At 51.2% G+C, this 20,186-nt stretch overlaps 1 protein-coding gene and 1 long non-coding RNA gene across 2 annotated transcripts in view; one reads left to right on the top strand and one right to left on the bottom strand.

Annotated features, from left to right (window-relative positions):
- LOC139438696 (uncharacterized) overlaps window positions 1-15,954 on the top strand; it is a 41,524-nt gene extending 25,570 nt beyond the window's left edge. Inside the window, exons 2-3 of the long non-coding RNA XR_011648410.1 lie at window positions 14,898-14,979; window positions 15,741-15,954. This is a non-coding gene — a long non-coding RNA (uncharacterized lncRNA). The remainder of the gene's footprint in view (window positions 1-14,897; window positions 14,980-15,740) is intronic.
- A 154-nt stretch (window positions 15,955-16,108) lies between these two features.
- Window positions 16,109-18,253, bottom strand: CHST14 (carbohydrate sulfotransferase 14). The gene has a single exon (XM_004454978.4). It carries the CDS (start codon window positions 18,047-18,049, stop codon window positions 16,919-16,921), a length of 1,131 nt encoding a protein of 376 aa, XP_004455035.2. The 5' UTR covers window positions 18,050-18,253; the 3' UTR covers window positions 16,109-16,918.
- Window positions 18,254-20,186: the final 1,933 nt, after the last annotated feature.

Raw genomic sequence — 20,186 nt, 5'->3', positions numbered from 1 at the left:
GGCTCTTGAGCTGCATGGAAACATAGCGTGAGATCACCAGGACGATTGGAAAACAACCTATAGCAGTGGAAGGGGGTTCTCAAAAAGATGGGATTATGGCAGGGGTGGGGGTAGAGGTGAAGGGGACAGAGAAGGAGCCTTGAGTTCCAGGAATGATATTGCCATATTGAATGAAGCTCAGGGTCCGCCCCATTTTAAAACACCAACACTGGTAAATTGCTTGATATTTGGTCCTCAAGGGGGTCAAAGTTAATTACCATTTTTTTTCCTTAACTTTTTATTTTGAAATATTTACAGAACAGTTACAAAAATAATCCAAACCCCCAACACAGTACTCCAACATACCCCTTTCTGCCCCCCCCATATACCCAGATCCACCAGTTTTTAACATTTTCCCATATTTGCCATGTCTATCTATCTATCTATTTATCTATCTATCTATCTACTGCTTATATATCAATCCAAATTCTAAACACTTGAATATAGGTCGTATACAATATGCTGCTTCTTTTTTTTTTTTATTAAAGATTTATTTATTTATTTATTTCTCTCCCCTTCCCCTCCACTCCCCCGCCCCGGTTGTCTGTTCTCTGTGTCTATTTGCTGCGTCATCTTTTTTGTATGCTTCTGTTGCTGTCAGCTGCATGGGGATCTTTGTTTCTTTTTGTTGCATCATCTTGTGTCAGCTCTCCGTGTGGGCGGCACCATTCTTGGGCAGGCTGCACTTTTCTGTCGCACTGGGCGGCTCTCCTTATGGGGGGCACTCCTTGCACGTGGGGTTCCCCTATGTGGGGGACTCCCCTGCAAGGCATGGCACTCCTTGCACGCATCAGCACTGCACATGGGCCAGCTCCACACAGGTCAAGGAGGCCCAGGGTTTGAACCGCCGACCTCCCATGTGGTAGACGGATGCCCTAACCACTGAGCCAAGTCCGCCATGTAATCACTTTAAATGTGTTGTCAAGTTAAAGAAATTTAACACAGATATAAAGCTTATTATGGTTTCTATTAAAATTTCTTCATATGTCCCAATAATTGCGGTCACCCCTCGGGCTGAAGTGTGGTTTTGCTGACCTGGCGGGGGAGCAGCCGCGGCAGGCCAAGCCGCTGCCCCCATAATAGGGTGGCTGGTCGGACTCACCACCACCCCTGAAGGGAGCTCGGCATGGGCGCAGAGTGCCCTCGGGTCTCCCCTTCTCGGCAGCCATGCTTCCGCGGCCGCCCCTCCTCCCGGATGGCGCCATATGATGCCTTGTGGGGCGGCACCCTTCTTCTTCTTTCTCCCTGCGCAGGCGCAGGGCGGAAAAATCCAGTCTGCCCTTTTCCCTCCCCCCCCCCCACAGCAGCAACAGCCAGGCGTGGGTGGGAAACTCAAGTCTGCCCTCCACCCCAGCAACAGCAGCCACCAATCCCTAAACCCTGCCACTTCCCCCAGCAACAGCAACAGCCAATCCCTAATCACCACCCCTCCCCCGTCCAGTACCGCCCACTGACCTTTCCCCGGCAACCAATCAGAACAGGGCGTGGCTTCGACCAATCAGCCTTCCCCAGCCCCTATAAAACTGTTGCCTCTCCCTCAATAAAGTTGGACTTGTGTGTTTGCCTTGTCTCCGCGGTAGTTCTTCTGCCATGCGCCCTCCAGTCCTGAGAGCCCCCGACAAGGGCCTGGCCTCCCTTGTCCCCAGGTCGTCGCCTGCTTCTCCGGGCGACCCCTTCGTCGCCGGCTTCGCGGGCAACCCCGTCAGCTGAACCGCGCAACCCCTGTGAGACCGACCCCTCGTCTGCTGCCGGACCGATCCCTCGTCCCAAGCGGGACTGACCCCTCGTTCCGAGCTGGACCGACCCCTCATCCGCAGCCAGACCCCACCTCTACCGACCGAGCAAGCCGTCACAAATAATGTCCCTTTGAGTCTTTTCTCCTCTCTTGGTAGATCACATCCAAAATCTTGTATTGAATTTGTCCTTGTCTTTTTTGTAGCTCTTTTTCAATTTTAATTGTGGAAATACACCCCATAAACTTTCCCATCTCAACCACTCCTAAACATACCATTCAATAGGATAAATCACATTCACAATATTATGGTATTTTCACCACCTTCCATCACTAAAACTTTCTCATCTCTCCAAGCAAAATCCCTATACCCATTATGCATCGACACCCCACTCCCCCTACCCCTGAGGGCCCTGGCGATCTGTACTCTGACTTCTGTCTTTATCAGCTTGCATATTCTCCAATATTTCCTTTGTAGTTACCATGGAGCTTAAATTTAACATCCTAAATCGGTAACAATCTCATTTGCTTTGATATCAATGTACCTTAAACAGGGTACACAAACCATGTTCCTATCCCCTTCTGTCCCCCCACCCTTATATAGTTCTTGTCTCACAGGTTTATACATTATGAGTCCCCAAAGCACTGATTTATCATTACATTTTATGCATTTGCCTTTTAGATCCTGTAGAAAGTAAAAAATGGAGTTACAAACAAAAATGCATAGTACTGGCATTTATATTTAACCATATTCTTGCCCCAACCAGAGATGTTAATTTATTATTTTTTTTTAAGATTTTAAGATTTATTTAATCTCTTTATTTCTATCATCTTCCCCCTGCCCCCGGTTGTTTGTACTCACTGTCTGCTTTCTTCTTTTTAGCAGGCAACGAGAGCCGAACCCAGGAACACCCATGTGGAGGGCGGCACCCAATCACTTAAGCCACCTCTGCTCCCTACTTGTTGTGTCTCTTATCGTGTTTCTTCACTGTCTGCTTGCTGTCTTCCTTGTCTTCTTTAGGAGGCAACGGGAACTGAACCTGGGATCTCCCATGTCATAGGAGGGTGTCCACCTGCTTGAGCCACGTCCGCTTCCCTCTGTATTTCTTCATGCGGCTTTGAAGTCCTTTGCCTGTTTTGGTAGCTTTGAGAAAAATATTTCTGCCAGTTCACACTGGTTATTCAAAACTTCTTGGGGGACAGGGCCCTGAAGCATCTCACTCTGCCATACTGAACCCAAATCACCACTTATTACTCCTTCAGACAGACTTAAATTTTAATCCTCTGACACTTTGTGAGTTTTCTAATTTTCATGATAACAATTTCAGGCGCTGCTATGGATTAAAATTTTTAAAAAGCGATAAAACTATAGGAAAAGGGAAGTGGATGTGGCTCAGGTGACTGAGCTCCTGCCTACCACATGGGAGGTCCCAGGTTTGGTTCCCAGTGCTTCCTGGAGAAGGCAAGCAAGACAGCGAACTGGTGCAACAAGCTGACATGGAAAGCTGATGCAAAAGGGGGCCAAAGAGGAGACACAATGAGAGACACAACAAAGCAGGGAGCAGAGGTGGTTCAAGCGATTGAGTGCCTCTCTTCCACATGGGAGGTCCCAGGTTCAGTCCCTGGTACCTCCTAAAAAGAAAATGAGCAGACACAGAGATCACACGGCAAATGGACACAGAGAGCAGAAAGTGAGTGCAAATGAGGGGGAGCATAAATAAATACAATCTTTAAAAAAAAAAACTATAGGAAAAGTGACTTAAATGATTCCCAGAAGTAGGTTAGGAAAGAAGGACTATTTCTTTTTTTTTTTTTTTTTTTTTAGAGATTTATTTAATTCCTCCCCTTCCCCGGTTGTCTGTTCTTGGTGTCTATTTGCTGTGTCTTGTTTCTTTGTCCGCTTCTGTTGTCGTCAGCGGCACGGGAAGTGTGGGCGGCGCCATTCCTGGGCAGGCTGCACTTTCTTTCCCGCTGGGCGGCTCTCCTTATGGGGTGCACTCCTTGCGCGTGGGGCTCCCCTGCGCGGGGGACACCCTTGTGTGGCACGGCACTCCTTGCGCGCATCAGCACTGCGCATGGCCAGCTCCACACGGGTCAAGGAGGCCCGGGGTTTGATCCGGGGACCTCCCATATGGTAGACGGTCGCCCTAACCACTGGGCCAAAGTCCGTTTTCCAAGAAGGACTATTTCATGTCCACCACATTTAGCCAAGCCTTGCCCCATGACTTCATGAGAGTTTGGGCCCCTACTTCATGATTAGTTATGATGTCACAAGGAAGCCAAATCTGGAGAAATTCAAAAGCAGTTGAAGCCTTTAATTACCTAGAATACTCTGTTCAATTCATAATCCTACCCACAGAGTCTGAAGGTTCTCCTGGCTCCATATCCTTCCCAGTAATTTTCATTGTTGACTCATTTTATCTACCAGTTGGGTGATTGAGTAGGTTATATGATTTCATTTGAATTTTACTTTCTCTGATTATGAATCATTTTAAATCATCTGAAAAAAACAACAACAACAACAAAAACAGTTGAGCAGATTTCACTGTAACAAAACCACTGATATGCTCCAGTCCTTATAATGGAGGAAACTTTGGACAAAACAAGGAATCATACTTGACATCTTCAGAAATTACAAGGTAACTGCTATTTAATCCCATACTTGAGAAGCCTTTGAAATCAAGGCACTCTTACATGAGACCCTAACTCAGTCATTCTTCAACAAAAAAACGGTAAGCTAGATAAGAAACATGGAGAGTTATTTGGGAGAGCTGGTATAGTTCAGTAGTTTGAGTGTCTGCTTCCCATGTATGAGGTCCTGGTTCAATTCCCGGTACCTCAAAAAAACATGGAAACTCATTCAAGAGACATGCTGGAAGAGAGCTCTGTTATTTGGGAGTGGATGTAGCTCAAGTGGTTAGGCGCTTTTTTCCCCTGTATGAGGTCCTGGATTCAATCCCTGTACTTCCTTTAAAAAATTTTTTTAAGAAAATAGAATTATCCATAAATACCAGAGCCCAGCATTTCTCACACTTGAATAATATACCCCTTTTAAAGGAAAAGAAAAATCCCTAGATCACTCGTATCCACTCGTTACTGAAGTAAGACAAACGTAAAGTTAAGGTACTAATCCTAACACTTATTATAACAACCAATACAAATTTGCAAAGTCAAACAAAATTACACGTAAAAACAATTCAAACTGGCATCATTAGTTTTATGTGACAAATAATATTGTTTTTTAAATTTTTTTAAAAAGATTTATTTCTCCCCGCCCCTCATTGTTTGCACTTGCTGTGCCTGTTCATTTTCCTTGTTTCTTTAGGAGGCACTGGGAATGGAACCCAGGACCTCTGATGTGGGAGGGAGGTGCCTGATTGCTTGAGCTACCTCCTCACCCTACTTTGCTGTGTCACTCATGTTTTTCTTCTTGTGTCTTTTGCTTCATCATCTTGTTGCATCAGTTCCTCACACCTGCCCATCACGCCAGCTCCCTGTCTTCTTTAGCAGGCACTAGGAACCATACCACCTCCCACGTGGTAGGCAGGAGTACAATTGCTTGAGCCACATCCACTTCCCTATATTGTTTTTATTTTTATTTATTTTTATTTTTAAAGACTTATTTATTTCTCCCCCGCCCCCCCCCCCCAGTTGTCTGCTCTCTTGTGTTCATTCGTTGTGTGTCCTGTGTCCACTTGCATTATCGGCAGCACTGGGAATGTGTCTTATTTTTTTGTTGCCTCATCTTGCTATGTCAACTCTCTGTGTGTGAAATGCCACCCCTGGGCAGGCTGTACTTTTTTCGCGTGGGACAGCTCTCCTTGCAGGATGCACTCCTTGCGTGTGGGGCTCCCATACACGGGGGACACTCCTGCATGGCATGACATTCCTTGCGCTCAGCAGCACTGTGCATGGACCAGCTCACTACATAGGCCAGGAGGCCCTGGGTTCGAACCCTAGACCTCCTGTATGATAGACGGATGCTCTATCAGGTGAGCCACATCTGCTTCCCTAATATTGTTTTTACTGCAACTGAATTCCTGGCCAAGGTGACTGGGTGCTGACTGTTAGGGGGTAGGTTCTTTTGCATTTTCTTTTACTAAGGAAATTTCCCCATTTTGTGTGTGTGTGTACGTGTGTGCGTGTGTGTCATTGCAATTTGCATATTAGGTCTGCCTCGGTTCTTTTCTAATCGGAATGGGACAGTTTGGGTGGAGCTGCTTAGCACCGCCCCGTTGTAAATGCAAACTCAAAAGCTGAAATGGCATGGCAGTTACTTGATTACAAGATAGTCATTCAGACCCTCCAGGAATATTATATGATAATTTGTTTAGATTACCATCTAAACAGAGAATTCAAAATTAAAGGACAAGAGGAATCCCCAAAATACTTCCTTGTATCTGGTTTGACAAAAACTTCCAGAACCTAAACTTGGTATCAACTTTTATTGTGCCATGAACCCCTCTGACAGTCTGATCAAACTCATGGACTCCTTCCCAGAGTAATGTTTTGCATAAATAAATATGTGTGTGTGTGTGTATAAACAAATTATATAGAAATTTAGTATTCAAAATATTTTAAAAAACAAAAATGTGAATTCACATCAGTGCTTCTTTGTTAACACATTAAAGAGCTAGCATCAGGTCTAATAACTATCATAATTTCTAAGTAGTGATGAGTGTTTTGAAATATCTTCAGCAGCTGCAAAGTGGTGTACAAATATCTGATATCTTTAGGTGACGAATTCACAGACTTTTACTAATATTTCATAAAATTTCATAAATTTCAGAAGAGGTTAGTGAAACTGAAGGTGTAACTTTTCCCTAAGTTTATCAATCCACAGACCTCCAAGTGGTCCCGAGGACCCCAGGGAAAAACTATTGGCCTAAACCTAATCCAAATAAAATGGTTAAAGTTATACCCATATATTCAAGAGTAATCATCGGCTCGGATGATGAAGAGCTACATCTCTCTCCTTGTACAGAGATGCGTGGCCAGGAGCAAACACTCTGGGCAGATCTCTGGAGCTCTGTGGCACCACCCTCTGAGGAGCTAAATTCTCCTGCCATGATGAAGTTCTTGCCTGGCTCTTCTCCTGTTACCCTTTTTTCTTCGAAGATCCGTTTGTAGACTCCTGCTCTTCTCTGCAGGGAGGTGGGGTAGTCTCTCCCTAGCTCTTGGCCAGTCCTCCCTAAGAAGAGACCCAGGTTCCACAGTGCCCTTGTGTGGCTCCCAAGCCAGGAGGAAAGGTCCGAAGTAGACTGACTGCTCAGCTCATCAGGGCAGGGGAGGTTAACTCCCCAGAGTGCAAGGACCCTCCTTGGTTGTCAGTGTCTGGTCATAAGGAAGCAGGGCCAAGACACCCCGAGCAAGAGAGGCCCAGCTAGCCACATGGTGGCCCCCTCCATCCACCCTCTGGCGGGGAAGGGCTGCAATGTCCCAGGGTTGCTAGGCAACAGGAGAGAATTCAGCAATGAAGGTACCCCGAGGCTTGCTACACCCTTGGCGATGTGGGTGTGCGGTGTGTGTGGTGTGACACATCACTTCCACTGGAGGTCTGGAAGGGGGCAGAAAAAGTCCATATTCTCCAGCAGCCTAACAGAGCTCTTGGGGGTTCCAGCAGGGCTGACCCTGACTGCTCACTTCATTGTGTGTTGGAGATACCCCTCCCCTGCGGTCTCCCTCTTCTTTCCTCACCAGGCCCGTCCAATTCTGCTCTCTGTTCCTGGTCAAGGTGCTGAAAGGAACTCAAAAAAGAATCCATCAGAAGAAGAACCCAGCTGATGAGACTTCACAGCTGCCCCTGCACGTGGTATTAAGCACAGACCTGCATAGGCTCCCCAGTCCCAGGTCAGGCTATGGATAGCTACGTGACAGCCCTCTCTGAGCCTGACTCCAGTCCTCTAAAATGGAGTGAAAAAACCCATCAGAGAGTCATTACAAGGATTAAATATGTGTGTCAACCTGAATCTAATCATGAGGAAACCATCAGATAATCCCAGTGGAGGGACATTCTGCAAAACAACTGATTTGGATGCTTCAAAATGCCAATGGCATGAAAGATAAAACTAAAACTAAAAAAATGAGGGGCCAGTTTAGATTAAAGGAGATTGAGAAGGTGTGATGACTAAATGTACTGCATGGTCCTCGACTGGATCCTGGTTTTTAAAAAGAAGTAGAAAAAAACATGACTGGGGGAAGCAAATGTGGCTCAAGTGATTGGGCTCCCATCTACCACATGGGAGGTCCCTGGTTGAGATCTGGGGCCTCCTAGTGAAAGGCAAGCTGGCCCACGTGGTGAGCTAGCCTGAGTGGAGAGCTGGCCCACATGGAGTGTTGGCCCACACAGGGGCGTTGACCCTGCGCAGGGGTGCCGGCCTGCACAGAGAGGTGGTGCAGCAAGATGACACAACAGAAGAAGACACAGAGGAGAGACAATAGAGATGAAACAGACCAGGGAGCTGAGGTGGTGTGGAAGACAGAGTCCCTCTCTTCTACTCCAGAAGGCCCTGGGATCAGTTCCTGGTGTCACCTAGGGAGAAGACAAGCAGACACAGAAGAACACCAGAGAGCAGACAGTGAGCTCAAAAAGAACAGGGGGAGGGGGAGAAATGGATAAATACATGTAGCAGTTTGATGTGGTTATGAATTCCAAAAATAGATAAGGGATTATGTTTGTAATCTGGTCTGTACCTGGGTGTGATTAAGTTATGATTAGGGCTTTGATTTGGCCACGTCATAAGGGCGTTGAGTCCCCATCCTTTAGTGGGTGGGGACTCACAGATAAAAGGCATGGCAAAGGACAGAGTTAGAGTTTCTGATGTTGGAGTTTTGATGTTGGAGTTTGATGCTGAAGACTTAAGCTGGAGCCCTAGGAAGTCAGCATGCAGAGGAAAGAGAAGCCAGCCCTGGAAAGAGAGGACCTGAGCCAGGAGAAGAACATAGAGGAATAGAGAAGGCTCCTTAGACATGGCAGAAACCCCAAGGAGAGAGACAGAGCCTTTCACCTGATAGCCTACAGCTGACCTTGTGGAGAGAGAGAAAGTCTAGAGAGCCTCATAGTCTACTGCTGACCTTGTGAAGAAAACAGAGGAGCTGAGCCCAGGGGAACCCAGGAAGCCTGAACCCTCACAGATGTCAGCAGCTATCTCACTCCAACATGTGAAAATAGACTTTGGTGAGGGAAGTAACTTATGCTTTATAAGCGGGTAACTGTAAGGTCCTTCCCCAAATAAATGCCCTTTATAAAACCAACCAATTTCTGGTATTTTAGATCAGTACCCTTTTGGCTGACTAATACAATATACAAATCTTAACAAAAAGAAAAAAAGACATGATTGGGACAATTGGGGGAAATTTGCATAAGAACTGGAGCTAGTAATACTCTAGTACTAATTTTTTTTTAAAGATTTATTTTTCTCCTCCCCTCCCCCTCTTTCTCCCCCTTCCTGCCCTGCTATTTTTGCTGTCTGTGTCCATTTGCTGTGTGATCTTCTGTATCTATTTCTCTTTTTGTCTTCTCTTCTCATTTTTTCTCCTCTAGGATTCACCAGGATTCCATCCTGGAGACTTCTGATGTGAAGAGAGTTTCCCTGTCAGCTGTGAACCTCAGTTCCTGGTTTCTGCTGCACTTCACCTTGACTCTCTTTCATCTCTCTCTCTCTCTCTCTTTTTTTTTAATTTATTTTTTAATTTATTTCTCTCCCCTTCCCCTCCCCCCCCACTGTCGTCTGCTCTCTGTGTCCATTCGATGTGCTTGCATAGTCAGGTGGTACCGGGAAAATGCGTCTCTTTTTTGTTGCGTCATATTGTTGTGTCAGCTCTGTGTGTGTGCGGTGCCACTCCTAGGCAGGCTGCGCTTTCTTCATGCGGGGCGGCTCTCCTTGCGGGGTGCACTCCTTGTGCGTGGGGCTCCTACGTGGGGGCGCCCCTGTGTGGCACGGCACTCCTTGCGTACGGCAGCGCTGAGCATGGGCCAGCTCACCACATGGGTCAGGACGTCCTGGAGATCGAACCCTGGACTCTCCATATGGTAGGCAGATGCTCTGTCAGTTGAGCCATGCCCGCTTCCCTCATCTCTTTTATTGCATCATCATCTTGCTGGGTGACTCACTTGCGCAGGCACTGGCTCACAGCACGGGCACTCCCATAGGCACTTGGCTTGCCATGTGGGCGCACTTTCACTTCTTTTTCACCAGGAGGCCCCAGGGATTGAACCCGGGTCCTCCCATATGTAGGCGGAAGCCACATATGAGCCACATCCACTTCCCTCTCTTATACTAATTTGGAATGTCTTAGGGTTGCTTATGGTATTGAGTTACATAACCAAATGCTCTTTACTTTAGAAGACACACACTGAGAACTTGGGAGTGAGGCCTCACGGTGTCCATAACCTACAAGTGGTTTAGCAAAAAAAAAAAAAAAAAAAAAAGTTAACTGGTGAATCTTGGTCTACGGGTGTTCTTTGTACTATTTTTATAATGTTTTTTGTAGGTTTGAAAATTTTCGATGTAAAAAAGTATACAAATCTCTTAGCCCAGGGCCTGGCACAAAGAAGCAGTTGATAAATGGGGCCTCCTTCCTATGGTTATTTTGACTGTTGCATCTATGTGGGGGTGACTTCTTAAACCAGGCCAGGGACGCTGCACAACAGTGGAATGACAGGCTTCTGGCACGGGATAGTGGCAGGACTTGGGGTACTGGAGACTTGCTGGAGCCTCCCCGCTCTACCTGTCCCCTCAGGGCATGATGGACAGTGCTCCCTGAGAACCTGTGGCTCCTCCCCTCACAGATGCGCCTCACCCTGTGGGAGGAGGATGTCTGCGCCCACCCAGCCTAGTTCCCAGCCTGGCCTTTATAGACTTCTCTGCCTGGAAGTTAAGATTCTACAGCAGGAAATGACACTTTTACCCCAGGCTTGGTGGAGGCACAACTTGGAAAGCAGACAGTTCCTTTGTGAGAATTAGAAAGAGGTGCCCCTCCCTCTGGGTGACCCAGGCTGTGGACGGGCATCGGCTACCCAGCTGTTCCCAGCAGCCTGATGAATCCCTTCCAGAAAATATTATCTCCCGTTTGTTGAATGACAGGGCACTTCCTGTCCTGACTTAACATGGAGCCTCACAACAACTCTTCAGGATAGGTGGGATTTTGCCCGTTTCTCTTGTGGGAAACACGTTCTGAAAGGAAGGTTTATAGTCTTGCCCAGTATTGACCCAGCTAGCAAGTGCCTGAGCACGAGAGCCGCAAGCTCAGTCCGGGTCTTCCAGACTCCACCGCTCCCCTCCCACTGCCGCTCTTTCTATCCTTCTGTTTGTGCAGTTTTCTGCTGGCAAAAATCTTTCATCATGTGGTCTGCATACCTGCTGAGGCAGTGAAGGTGACAGGGGAAGAAACTGAGGCTCAGAGGAGGGACTTGCTCAAGATCATCGGAGGCTGGTGGCAGAGCCAGGACCTCAACTCAGGAATCTGCTTGCTCTGTGTCTTTACACCTCACGGACGCCCCTCCCTCATAACGACCCGAGGCTGAGACAGATATATTTCTCTGGGAAACTGGGATGGTTTGGGAACAAATGAACAGCCCTTTTTGCCTTCACTTTAGGGAAGTCCTTTGATTGTTAGAAGTCTATCCCTTTGGGGGAATTCTCATGGTCACCTCTCTACTCCCAGGATCATCTGCTGGCTTTACCTTTCGGGACATCTGTTTCTTACCCGGCTATGTTCCTGCCAGCCCCGGTGGCACACCCTTCCCTGCTATGTGTCTCAGCAAGCCAGGACCTAGCCATGCCCAAACTGCTTCCTCTATCTGCAATCCTATCCCTGCTAATGCTTCCTTAGTGGAACATCTAACCTTTCAGTTGTCTCCTTCTTTTAAGAGGCAAACCACCAACTGCCAGATGTCCAGTGTGATTCCTAATTTCTCTTTGTGCAGAAATTGCTTCTTCACTCCCTTAGCTGCCACCCACCGATCTGCCCATCCATCCATCCATCTACCCATCCAACTACTTATTCATCCATCCATCCACCCTTACACACACCCACACCTGTCCATCCATCCACATATTCATCCATCCAATCATCTGGCCTTTCACTGTTCCAGCCTTTATTGAACACCTACAATATACCAAATAACAAAGAGGAGCAAGACCCAACCCTTGTGTTTGGGAAGCTCCCAGTCGATAGTGGGGGTGGGGGTGGGGCGGAAGGGGTGGGGTGGGAAGAGGGGGGCAGACAAGTCTTGCCATGGGTTAAAAGCTCTCCTAGAAAGGTACTGCGGACCGTGAGGCTTCAGAGGAGGAAAGGGCTAACCAGTCAGCTGCTGAGAAAGGCCTTTGGGCGGGCCAGGCAGCTGAGCTGTGACTCCAAGTCCCCTTCCTTCCTCTGTACCTCCTCTGTGACCATTGCTCCCCAAGTCCTTCATCCCGCTCACCTTTTTTTTTTTTTTTTTACCATAGGTGCTTGGACTGAGGGTGGACAAAAATCAAAGTTCCTTCCCTAAAATTTGCCCAGGGACTGGCTTTTCCCTACTGGCTTTCCCACTTTAGTTAGGCTAGCTCTCTCTTTCATCTGTCAGAACTCTCTTTTTGTTCCTGGACACTTGGACCACAGCAGCAGGAGAACCCCTCCCAGAGGACTGCCCTGCCTCTGAGTCTAGCAGCTTCCATAAAGGAGGCTCTTCACAGCTTCCCACTACCAGTGGGGGGTGGGGGGAAGGTATGCCTGCACTGCCAGGGGTCAGTTGACCCCCAGTCAGCCCACCAGGCTTCATCGGAAAGCTTTCCCCACCCCCGCCCAGCCAAACCCCATTGTTCTTGGGTCTGCCTCAAGCGCCTCCCCCAGGCATCTGGCAGACCCCTCACAGCAGCATGTTTGGGCTCCAGCTTGATCTTCAACTCCCTGGATATCTCTGGCTACAGGACTTGGACTCTTGGGACTCTGCTCTCTCTGAGGATCTGGCAGGGCTCCCAGGAGCAGTTCCGCTTCTTATATCTGGGCCGAGAACAGAAAAATTATCGGGTGGCTGCTTGATGGCCTCCTGTTCCCCTGAGCTGCAGTGGGTTTGAATATCTGGTTTCTTCCATCTGCAAACTGGCAGTGAGGTGGTGGCCCAGCAGGTCTGGGAACACTGCCAGGCCAGTGTCAGGAGTGGTACCACAGACCCCTTCATCCTGAGCTCCTGAACCCCTCACATCTTTCTGTCTCCCTTAAAGCCCCACCCCCCAAGCTTTCCTGCTGGGCAGGCGAGGAGTAGAAATGACCTAGCCTGACCTTGGTTTTTCGCGCCTCATCACAATGGCACAATCGGGATTGATCCTGTGGTTTTCTTTGCTTCTATGGGGACACCTCGGCAGGCGTGTCCTCTGTGCAGCCAGGACCAGGCAGTAACAAGCTGAAGGGCTCAGGAAGGGGGACGCTGCTGGAGACCTGGCATTCACACACACAGACACACGGGCCCCTGGAAGGTCCCTTTGGGGAACTTCCCTTTCCCCCAGGCTGCCCCTGGAATTGAAGTTCAGCTGGATGACCATGTTGGGAGGGAGCCAAGACATATCCCCTGGGATGTCCAGGAATTCACCAGTTAGACTCAACCCCTGGGTGAATCTGCTCTGCCCACCCCAGATGAAAGAAGGTAGGCCGATGAGAGAGGGAAGCTGGGTGAAGGAGACCATCACTAATACCCACCAATCAATGACAAAGACAAACCAAAGACAATTGGAACTTGCAGTTGAGTTGGCTGAAGTGCAGAAAAAACATCCAGGATATTATAACATGGGCATTTGGGCATGGTGATGGCACAGTATTCTAACATCCAGATGAAACCCAGCGGTCCTGCTTTAAGGCTGGTGGCCATGGGAATGAGTTTAGTACAGGATCCCCCCCAGACAACTAGAGGCTCTTGCTAAGCCAACAGCTCTTTTCTGGTTGTTCAGAAGGTCATTATGTCAACAGAACCCTTGGGGGCCAATGTCCATAAGTCGGATTCACCAAGTTGGGTCTGTGTGGTGACTGTGGAGATGCACTGCTCAGATCTCCTTTTAAAAGAAACTTCTATGAAGAGTGCAATTGGCTGACAGCCCCCAGCTGCTGCATTCTGGGTCTGCCTCAATGCTCACACTCCCTCCAGTGCTCCCAACCAATGACTGGGAATGGCAGGGGTACTAAAGCTGAACTCTTGCCCCCCAGTGGAAGACTCCTCTAATAGGTCCTCTTTGCCTCTTGTCCTGGCTGAGACTTAGAACTGCGGGACCCTTCCTACCTAATTCTCCCTTTCCCGTCTCCTTGCAGGGACATCAGACCTGCATTAGAGTCTGAAGGCTCTTCCTGCTCACTCCTGCCCCCTCTCCTTTATCCCTCCCAGGCATTTCCTCTAAGTCTCTTGGCATTTGCTTATCGGAAGGCCTGAAAGGACGGGGTCTAGTACCTTCGTGGTCTGGGTTCAGCACTACTGCAAAGTTGATCCTCAGGGTGGGCCAATCTGGGGAATTTTACAATTGTTGGAAAGGCCTGTGGGCAGAATCCCTTTTGGAGTTTTGGGAAGGAGGACTGGCGAGGGTGCAAAAATCAGAGACAATGAGCACAGTGCTCATTCTGGAGGGAGCAAATGTTGAATGGGGCCGGCTTTTAAATCCCAACTCTACCATCTCTTTAGGTGAGTCACTTAAGCTTAATTTCCTCATCTGTAAAATGGGAATACTTACCTTGCTGGGTTGTTGTAAGGATGAATGGGGACAATTTAACACACTTACCACAGCGCCTGGCACAGAGCACGCTCTCAATTTAGAGCACCTATTGTTTATTATTAGTATTTTCCCTTAGGAAGAGAAAGAATATCTTCCTCCTGCTTGAGCCAGGCGGTGGGTGGTTCAGTAAGAAAGGCACTGGGGCCACTGCGGGAGGGGGCCTGGGGCCTGGCTCGCCCTGGTGAGGGGCCCCTGGGAAAGGGGAGGGCTCTGTGCTCGCCCAGGGTGGGTGGGGCAGCTTGGGTCTCCTGCGCTGGGCTGGACAGTGCCCTGGCTTCTCCCCTGGCCTCTGAGGGCTTAGGTGTTCAACCTGCGTCTCAAAGAACATCCATTCAGCCAGGTGCTGAGATGAGCCCCTCCACTCATTCTGTCTTCCTTAATCCTTGCAGCAATCTACCTGAGCCGGTGTTGTTATTCCTGTGATGTGGTGGGAAAAGCTGAAGTCTGGCTCCCAGAGGTGGTCAGCAGCTGGTGAGTAGAGCTGGGACTTAATGGCTCTGGGTGACTCCAAGCGCAGTGCTCTCTGTCCTACAGAGAGGCACACCCTGGGACTGCCTGGCTATCTATGCACCTACTATGTGCCAGGCCCTTGGGCCAGGGAATGGGAATGTCGAATGAATGAGACAGACATGGTCCCGGCTTCACATCACTCACTGTCTCTGTGGGGGAGACTGACAAGCATTGGGGTCGTTACAGTAGAGAAATGTGAGTGCTCCCGAGGTGAGGCCCCCAGAGTCAAGGGGGAGCTGAAGACGGGGCTGGGGGATCAGGGAAGTCCTCCTGGGGAGTAGCGGCAGAGAACCACAGGTTCCCACAGAAGCGTTTCGTGCACCATTTGAGAAGCGAGGTTAATTTTCCTCTCTAAAGCAAGACTGCCCTCCAGGCCTCCCTCCCTCCCTTGCTCCCAGGGGCCCCACCTCCTCATCACAGCCTTAGGTCCTTGAAGTACAGCAGTTCCCCCGGGGATGTGTAAGATAGGTCTACCAGGGAAGAGCAAACCTGAGCTTCACCTCTCTCCCATGGGGCCTGCAGACCCAGCCTTCTGTCCTCTGTCCCCGGGGAGAGCAGCGGGACACCAGGCCAGACAGGCCTGTCCTCTGCTTCCCCTGGAAGAGTCTACATCAGCAAGCGCCTGTCCCCCCACCCACCCCCACTCCACCCCCAACCTTCTTACCTTCCTTCCTTGTAACTCTCAGTGCCAAGAATAACTTCCCCTTGCCTCAACCACACAGACATCCCCTTTCCTCCTTGTCATCTGAAAATGCACCAGAGGGCCTCCTCACTCAAGAAGTATTCCTGCCTAAAAAGAGGAGCCAGTGTCTCAGATCTACCCCCTTCTTGGGGGAAATCATCCCAGTGGTAGGTGTGCTCTGGACCTGGGCCTTTCCCAATGGGCATGCTCTTTGGCAGCATCCCAAAAGCTATTGGAAGCCCCCAAGAGTTCCACTGTGTAACACTGGCCCACTGGGCCAGCCCAAGCAAGTCACATTCTTTCTTGGATTCTCGACTTGCAAGCGACTGCTCCTACCTGGGGAAACAGACATCTGAGAGACTGGCTGGACCACGGGAGCTCAGAGGGGAGAACCACAGAGATGCCGACTTTTGTATACAAAAACAGCTTTATTAAAAATTCAGATTTTAAGAAAACAAAGCCCTCATAGGGTTCTATCAAAAAGTACAAAATTTAAATAAATGCATCAGAAAAGTGGCTGCCAGGTCCATCAGCCAGTCACTACCTCGAAGGTCTTGGGGTTTCAGGGGGTGGGCGCTGACTAGCCAGGAGGCTGCCAGAGCCCTGGGAGAAAGCTAGGCACAGAGGTCTTTGGATGCCTGCAGGGCTGGGCCTGGAGCTACCAGGCGAGGCCCTGCCTAGACTTTCCTTTCCTTTGAAAAATGGAAAGAACCTGGCAAGTGTAGCAAATTCTGAGATTTGAGAAGAAAGGCACGAAAGGCATTTATAAGGCACTACTGTTTACCCCAGCCAAGGCGAATGGGGTGGATGAATGCATACCGGCTCCAGATCGGTGTCACCTCTGGATCTGGCCAAAGGTTAAATTACGGTGATCCAAGCAGACTGCACAAATCTCTGCAGCCAGGAAGGGGCGTGGAGCCAGTCCTCAATCAGATGGACTATGTCACTGGCAAACTGATGTCTGGCCCTACCAGGGCATGTGGGATCTCACTAGTCCCCAAGAGATATCCCCAGTGGGGGGGCCCAGGCTTTCTGTCCAACCCTGTGCTCTGTACCACTCTGGGATGGGCAAGGAACATCGGGGTCAACCTTTGCCATCTGGGCATCTGGAGAAGCCCCAAGTCCCAGCGCCAGAGTTTCTCTGAACAGCAGGCTGAAGCACAAGAAGTTGGCATTGTCAAAGCCAGTCCCCAACAGCTACTGGCCTAGTACCCAGGGTTACTGGTGACAGGCCTCCCTGGTGACGTTAGGCAGTGGGTAGGCAAAGAGGGAGAAGTCAAGGATGTACTTGGGCACCACGTCCTGCAGCAGGGCCCGTGGGGTACTGCACAGGTGGTAGTGCAGGCTCTCAGGGCTGGCTGGCCGGTACCAGGCCTGGCGAGCAGGGAATCGGACATGGGGTGGTGCCCGCACCCACTCCAGCACCTGGTTGGCATCGGCCTCCAGCCGCTCATAGGAGCCCACAAAGTCGTAGCGCACTGCACAAGGCTGACACAGGTGGTACACGGGCATCCAGTGCTCGTTCATGCGCTCAGGGTCCTCTTCTGCTAGGTATCGCAGGAACTCGGGGAAGGTGACATCATCGCCTGCAGGGCTGGGCCCAGCTCCAGCTCTGTACCGCCTCACAATCTCGGCCCCATAGCGTTGCTGGTACTCTCGGATCTCACCAAACTTATTGCGGTAAGCAGAGAGAAGGCGTTCCAAGGGGTCTCGCACAAACAGGAACTTGAAGTAGTGCTGCAGGCGGTAGCGGATCTCCTCGGGCCGCAGGTCTGCCAGGAACACCAAGTCACTGCGGTGGTCCATCTTGAGGCGGACGTCCACGCTGTCCAGAACTCCCGCCAGCACCTTCAGCACCCGCTTCCAGTTAGAACAGGCCACCTTGGGGACGTAGCAGTAGAGGAAGCGGTAGCGGTCACTCACGAGGATGTGGCGCAGCAGTGTGCGCCGCTGCCCCACCGGCAGGTCCCAGGGATCCCGGGGCATGCCCGGCTGTCCGCACACAGCCCGCAAGGTCCGGTTCCGGACGTCCTGTCGCACCTCCAAGTCCGAGTCCCCGGCGTCCAGGGACAGCCCCCCGGGCCTGGGGGCCGTCCCGTGCCAGGCCGCGCCCTCACGGCTGGGAGGGTGCAGAGGAAGGGGCTTCATCTCGGCCAGGATGCCCCGCTCGATCATGAGCAGCAGCCCGCTGGAGGCCACGATCACCGCGAACATCAGCATGGACGGCAGTAGCAGGGGCGGCGCCCCCGGCCCGGCCCGGGTCCTGCCCGGCGGAGCCCGCCGTAGCGCCCGGCGCAGGGGCTCGGCGCCATTTGGGGCCGCCAGCGGGGTCAGCGGGCGCGGGAACATGGTGTCCCCGGCGCGGGGCCTGCGCGGGCCTGCCGGATCCGAGGGCTGCCCGGGCGGCGGGGCCCGAGGGCTCGGGTGCCGAGAGCCGGGAGAGGCCCGGGAGGGGAGGGCCGGGGGGCGGCCCCGGCGCGCGCTGGGTGGCCGGCTCCCGGGCTGCAGCGCCGGAGGAGGCGGCGGGCGGGCGCGGCGAGGGACCCGGGCCGGATGTCCCGCCTGGCCGCTCTCCGCCCCTGGCCGGGCCGTGACACAGGCGCGGGGGCGGGCCCAGGCCGGGGGCGGGGAGAGGGGCGGGCGCCCCCGCGGGGAGCGCGCTGGGGAAGGCGCGCGCAGACCCCCGCCCGGGAGAGGGCGCCGAAGCCAGGGCCGCCCCGGGCTGCCGGGCTTTGGGGACAAAAGCTACCGAGAACCCAAAGGCGGAGAAGACCCAAGCCGCGACCCCCTCCTCCCCGTCCTCAGGGAGCTGGGCGGAGAGGACCCGCATCCACCACCCCGCCACACACTCAGGCCTGGAGGAGCCCGTCCTCCAACAGTGGGTCTGGAGGCAGGAGGGCCGCGATTCCAAACACGCGGCGAGGCCAGTCTTTCCAGCTGGAAGCACAGGCCCCAGTATGCTCCCCCTCAGCCCCGAGGTCCTGGCCGCTCTGAGAACAGCCCTGTGGGAACAGCACTGTCAGGCACGGCCCAATGGCTCATCTCCATGGTGACCCTTGGGTTTAAGTGCCAGGTGGACTACAGTGCCTATCAGCTGGGTAGTGCGGAATGGGTAGAAATAGAATCTTCTCCCCTCCTCTGCTGCCCACCCACCCCAAGCCTCAAGTGGTGGCTACTCCTAGTGACAGGCGAGTGACAAGCTGGTGCTTTCCCCCCACACACATTTTGAAGGGTGCAGCAGCTGGGGGCACAGGGCAGCACAAGAAACAGCAGGAAGCCCCTTGGAGTCAAACGTGCGCAATGGCCATGGTGCCGAGTTGTGTCTAGGCTTCATCTTGAGATAGGGGAGGTCCACAGATTGCAGTAGTGAGAGTTTACTGACCTGAACTGGGCACCAAGCTAAGTGTGTCCTTCACAGGGCGGGGGGAAGGGCCGAGGGAGACTCAGTAGAGCACAGCAGTGATATGAGAGCCCCCTTAACAATGCAGGCACTTGTATTCATTACCTCCTTTAGGCACAGGGAGGTAGGTACTACGGGCATTCCCCTTGTACAGCAGAAGGAACAGAGGCTCAAGGAAGCTAAACCTCAATACAGGCAGGCCTGTCTCCAAACCTGAATTTGTAATCATGATCCTTCAGCGATTACTAGAGCACAAGCATTGATGGGAGATGGGGAAGCAGCTCATCACTGGACAGGCTATACAGAGAGGGCAGCGGAAAAGTAGAGAATTCCAGAGGCTTTGAGTTTAGTGGGAGAACTGAGCTGCCATTGAGTAGAAGAGGGCATTAGAAACCAGACTAAAAGACATGGCCCCCCAATCCTAGCAACATGTTGGTACAGAGATTGAAAGCTAGGCTAAGAATGGGAAAACTGGCAGCCTTGCCAGTGGCTCCCCACATCCCACTGATTGCTGGGGTGCATCCTCAGGCCGCTGAATGCAGGAGCCGAATGACTGCTTCACAAGTTCACATCAAAGTTCAGCCTTCCCTGCACTGCTCTTTGCTTCCAACAGCACTGAAGCGGTGGGCTTGTTTTCTACTTAAATCATTATTCTTTTCTCTTTACAGTATGTCTTACTTTTATAATGGAGGAAAAAGAACCCTTTATAAAGTTTTAACCACATGTGCTTATCTGTTAAGGTGGTTTTCTGTGCTAGGAGTCGAGGGAGTCGGTGTTTTGAGTGCAAGAAGAGCCACTTACGGGGAGTCCCTGAACAAGGTACTTATCTCTACAGCAGTTTCCTGTCTGTCAAATGAGGACAGGATACCACCCAGCTCATGGAACTCGTGGGTAAACTCACTGAAGGCAGTGACAGTGCACTGGAGATCTCCGTGCCAACAGCCCCTATGGAAATGGTGCCTGCCCCCATGCCCAGATGTCCTTACCAGAGGAGGCAGCCAGGCTCTGCCTCCCAGTAAACCCCACGGGCTGCAAGACACTGTGGTCCTAGGAGTTTCTGCTGACCAGTTCCCCAAGGGCATGACC

This window comes from Dasypus novemcinctus, chromosome 3 (assembly GCF_030445035.2).
Source record: "Dasypus novemcinctus isolate mDasNov1 chromosome 3, mDasNov1.1.hap2, whole genome shotgun sequence".
Lineage (NCBI taxonomy): Eukaryota > Metazoa > Chordata > Mammalia > Cingulata > Dasypodidae > Dasypus > Dasypus novemcinctus.
This window is presented reverse-complemented; position numbering and strand designations above follow the sequence as displayed.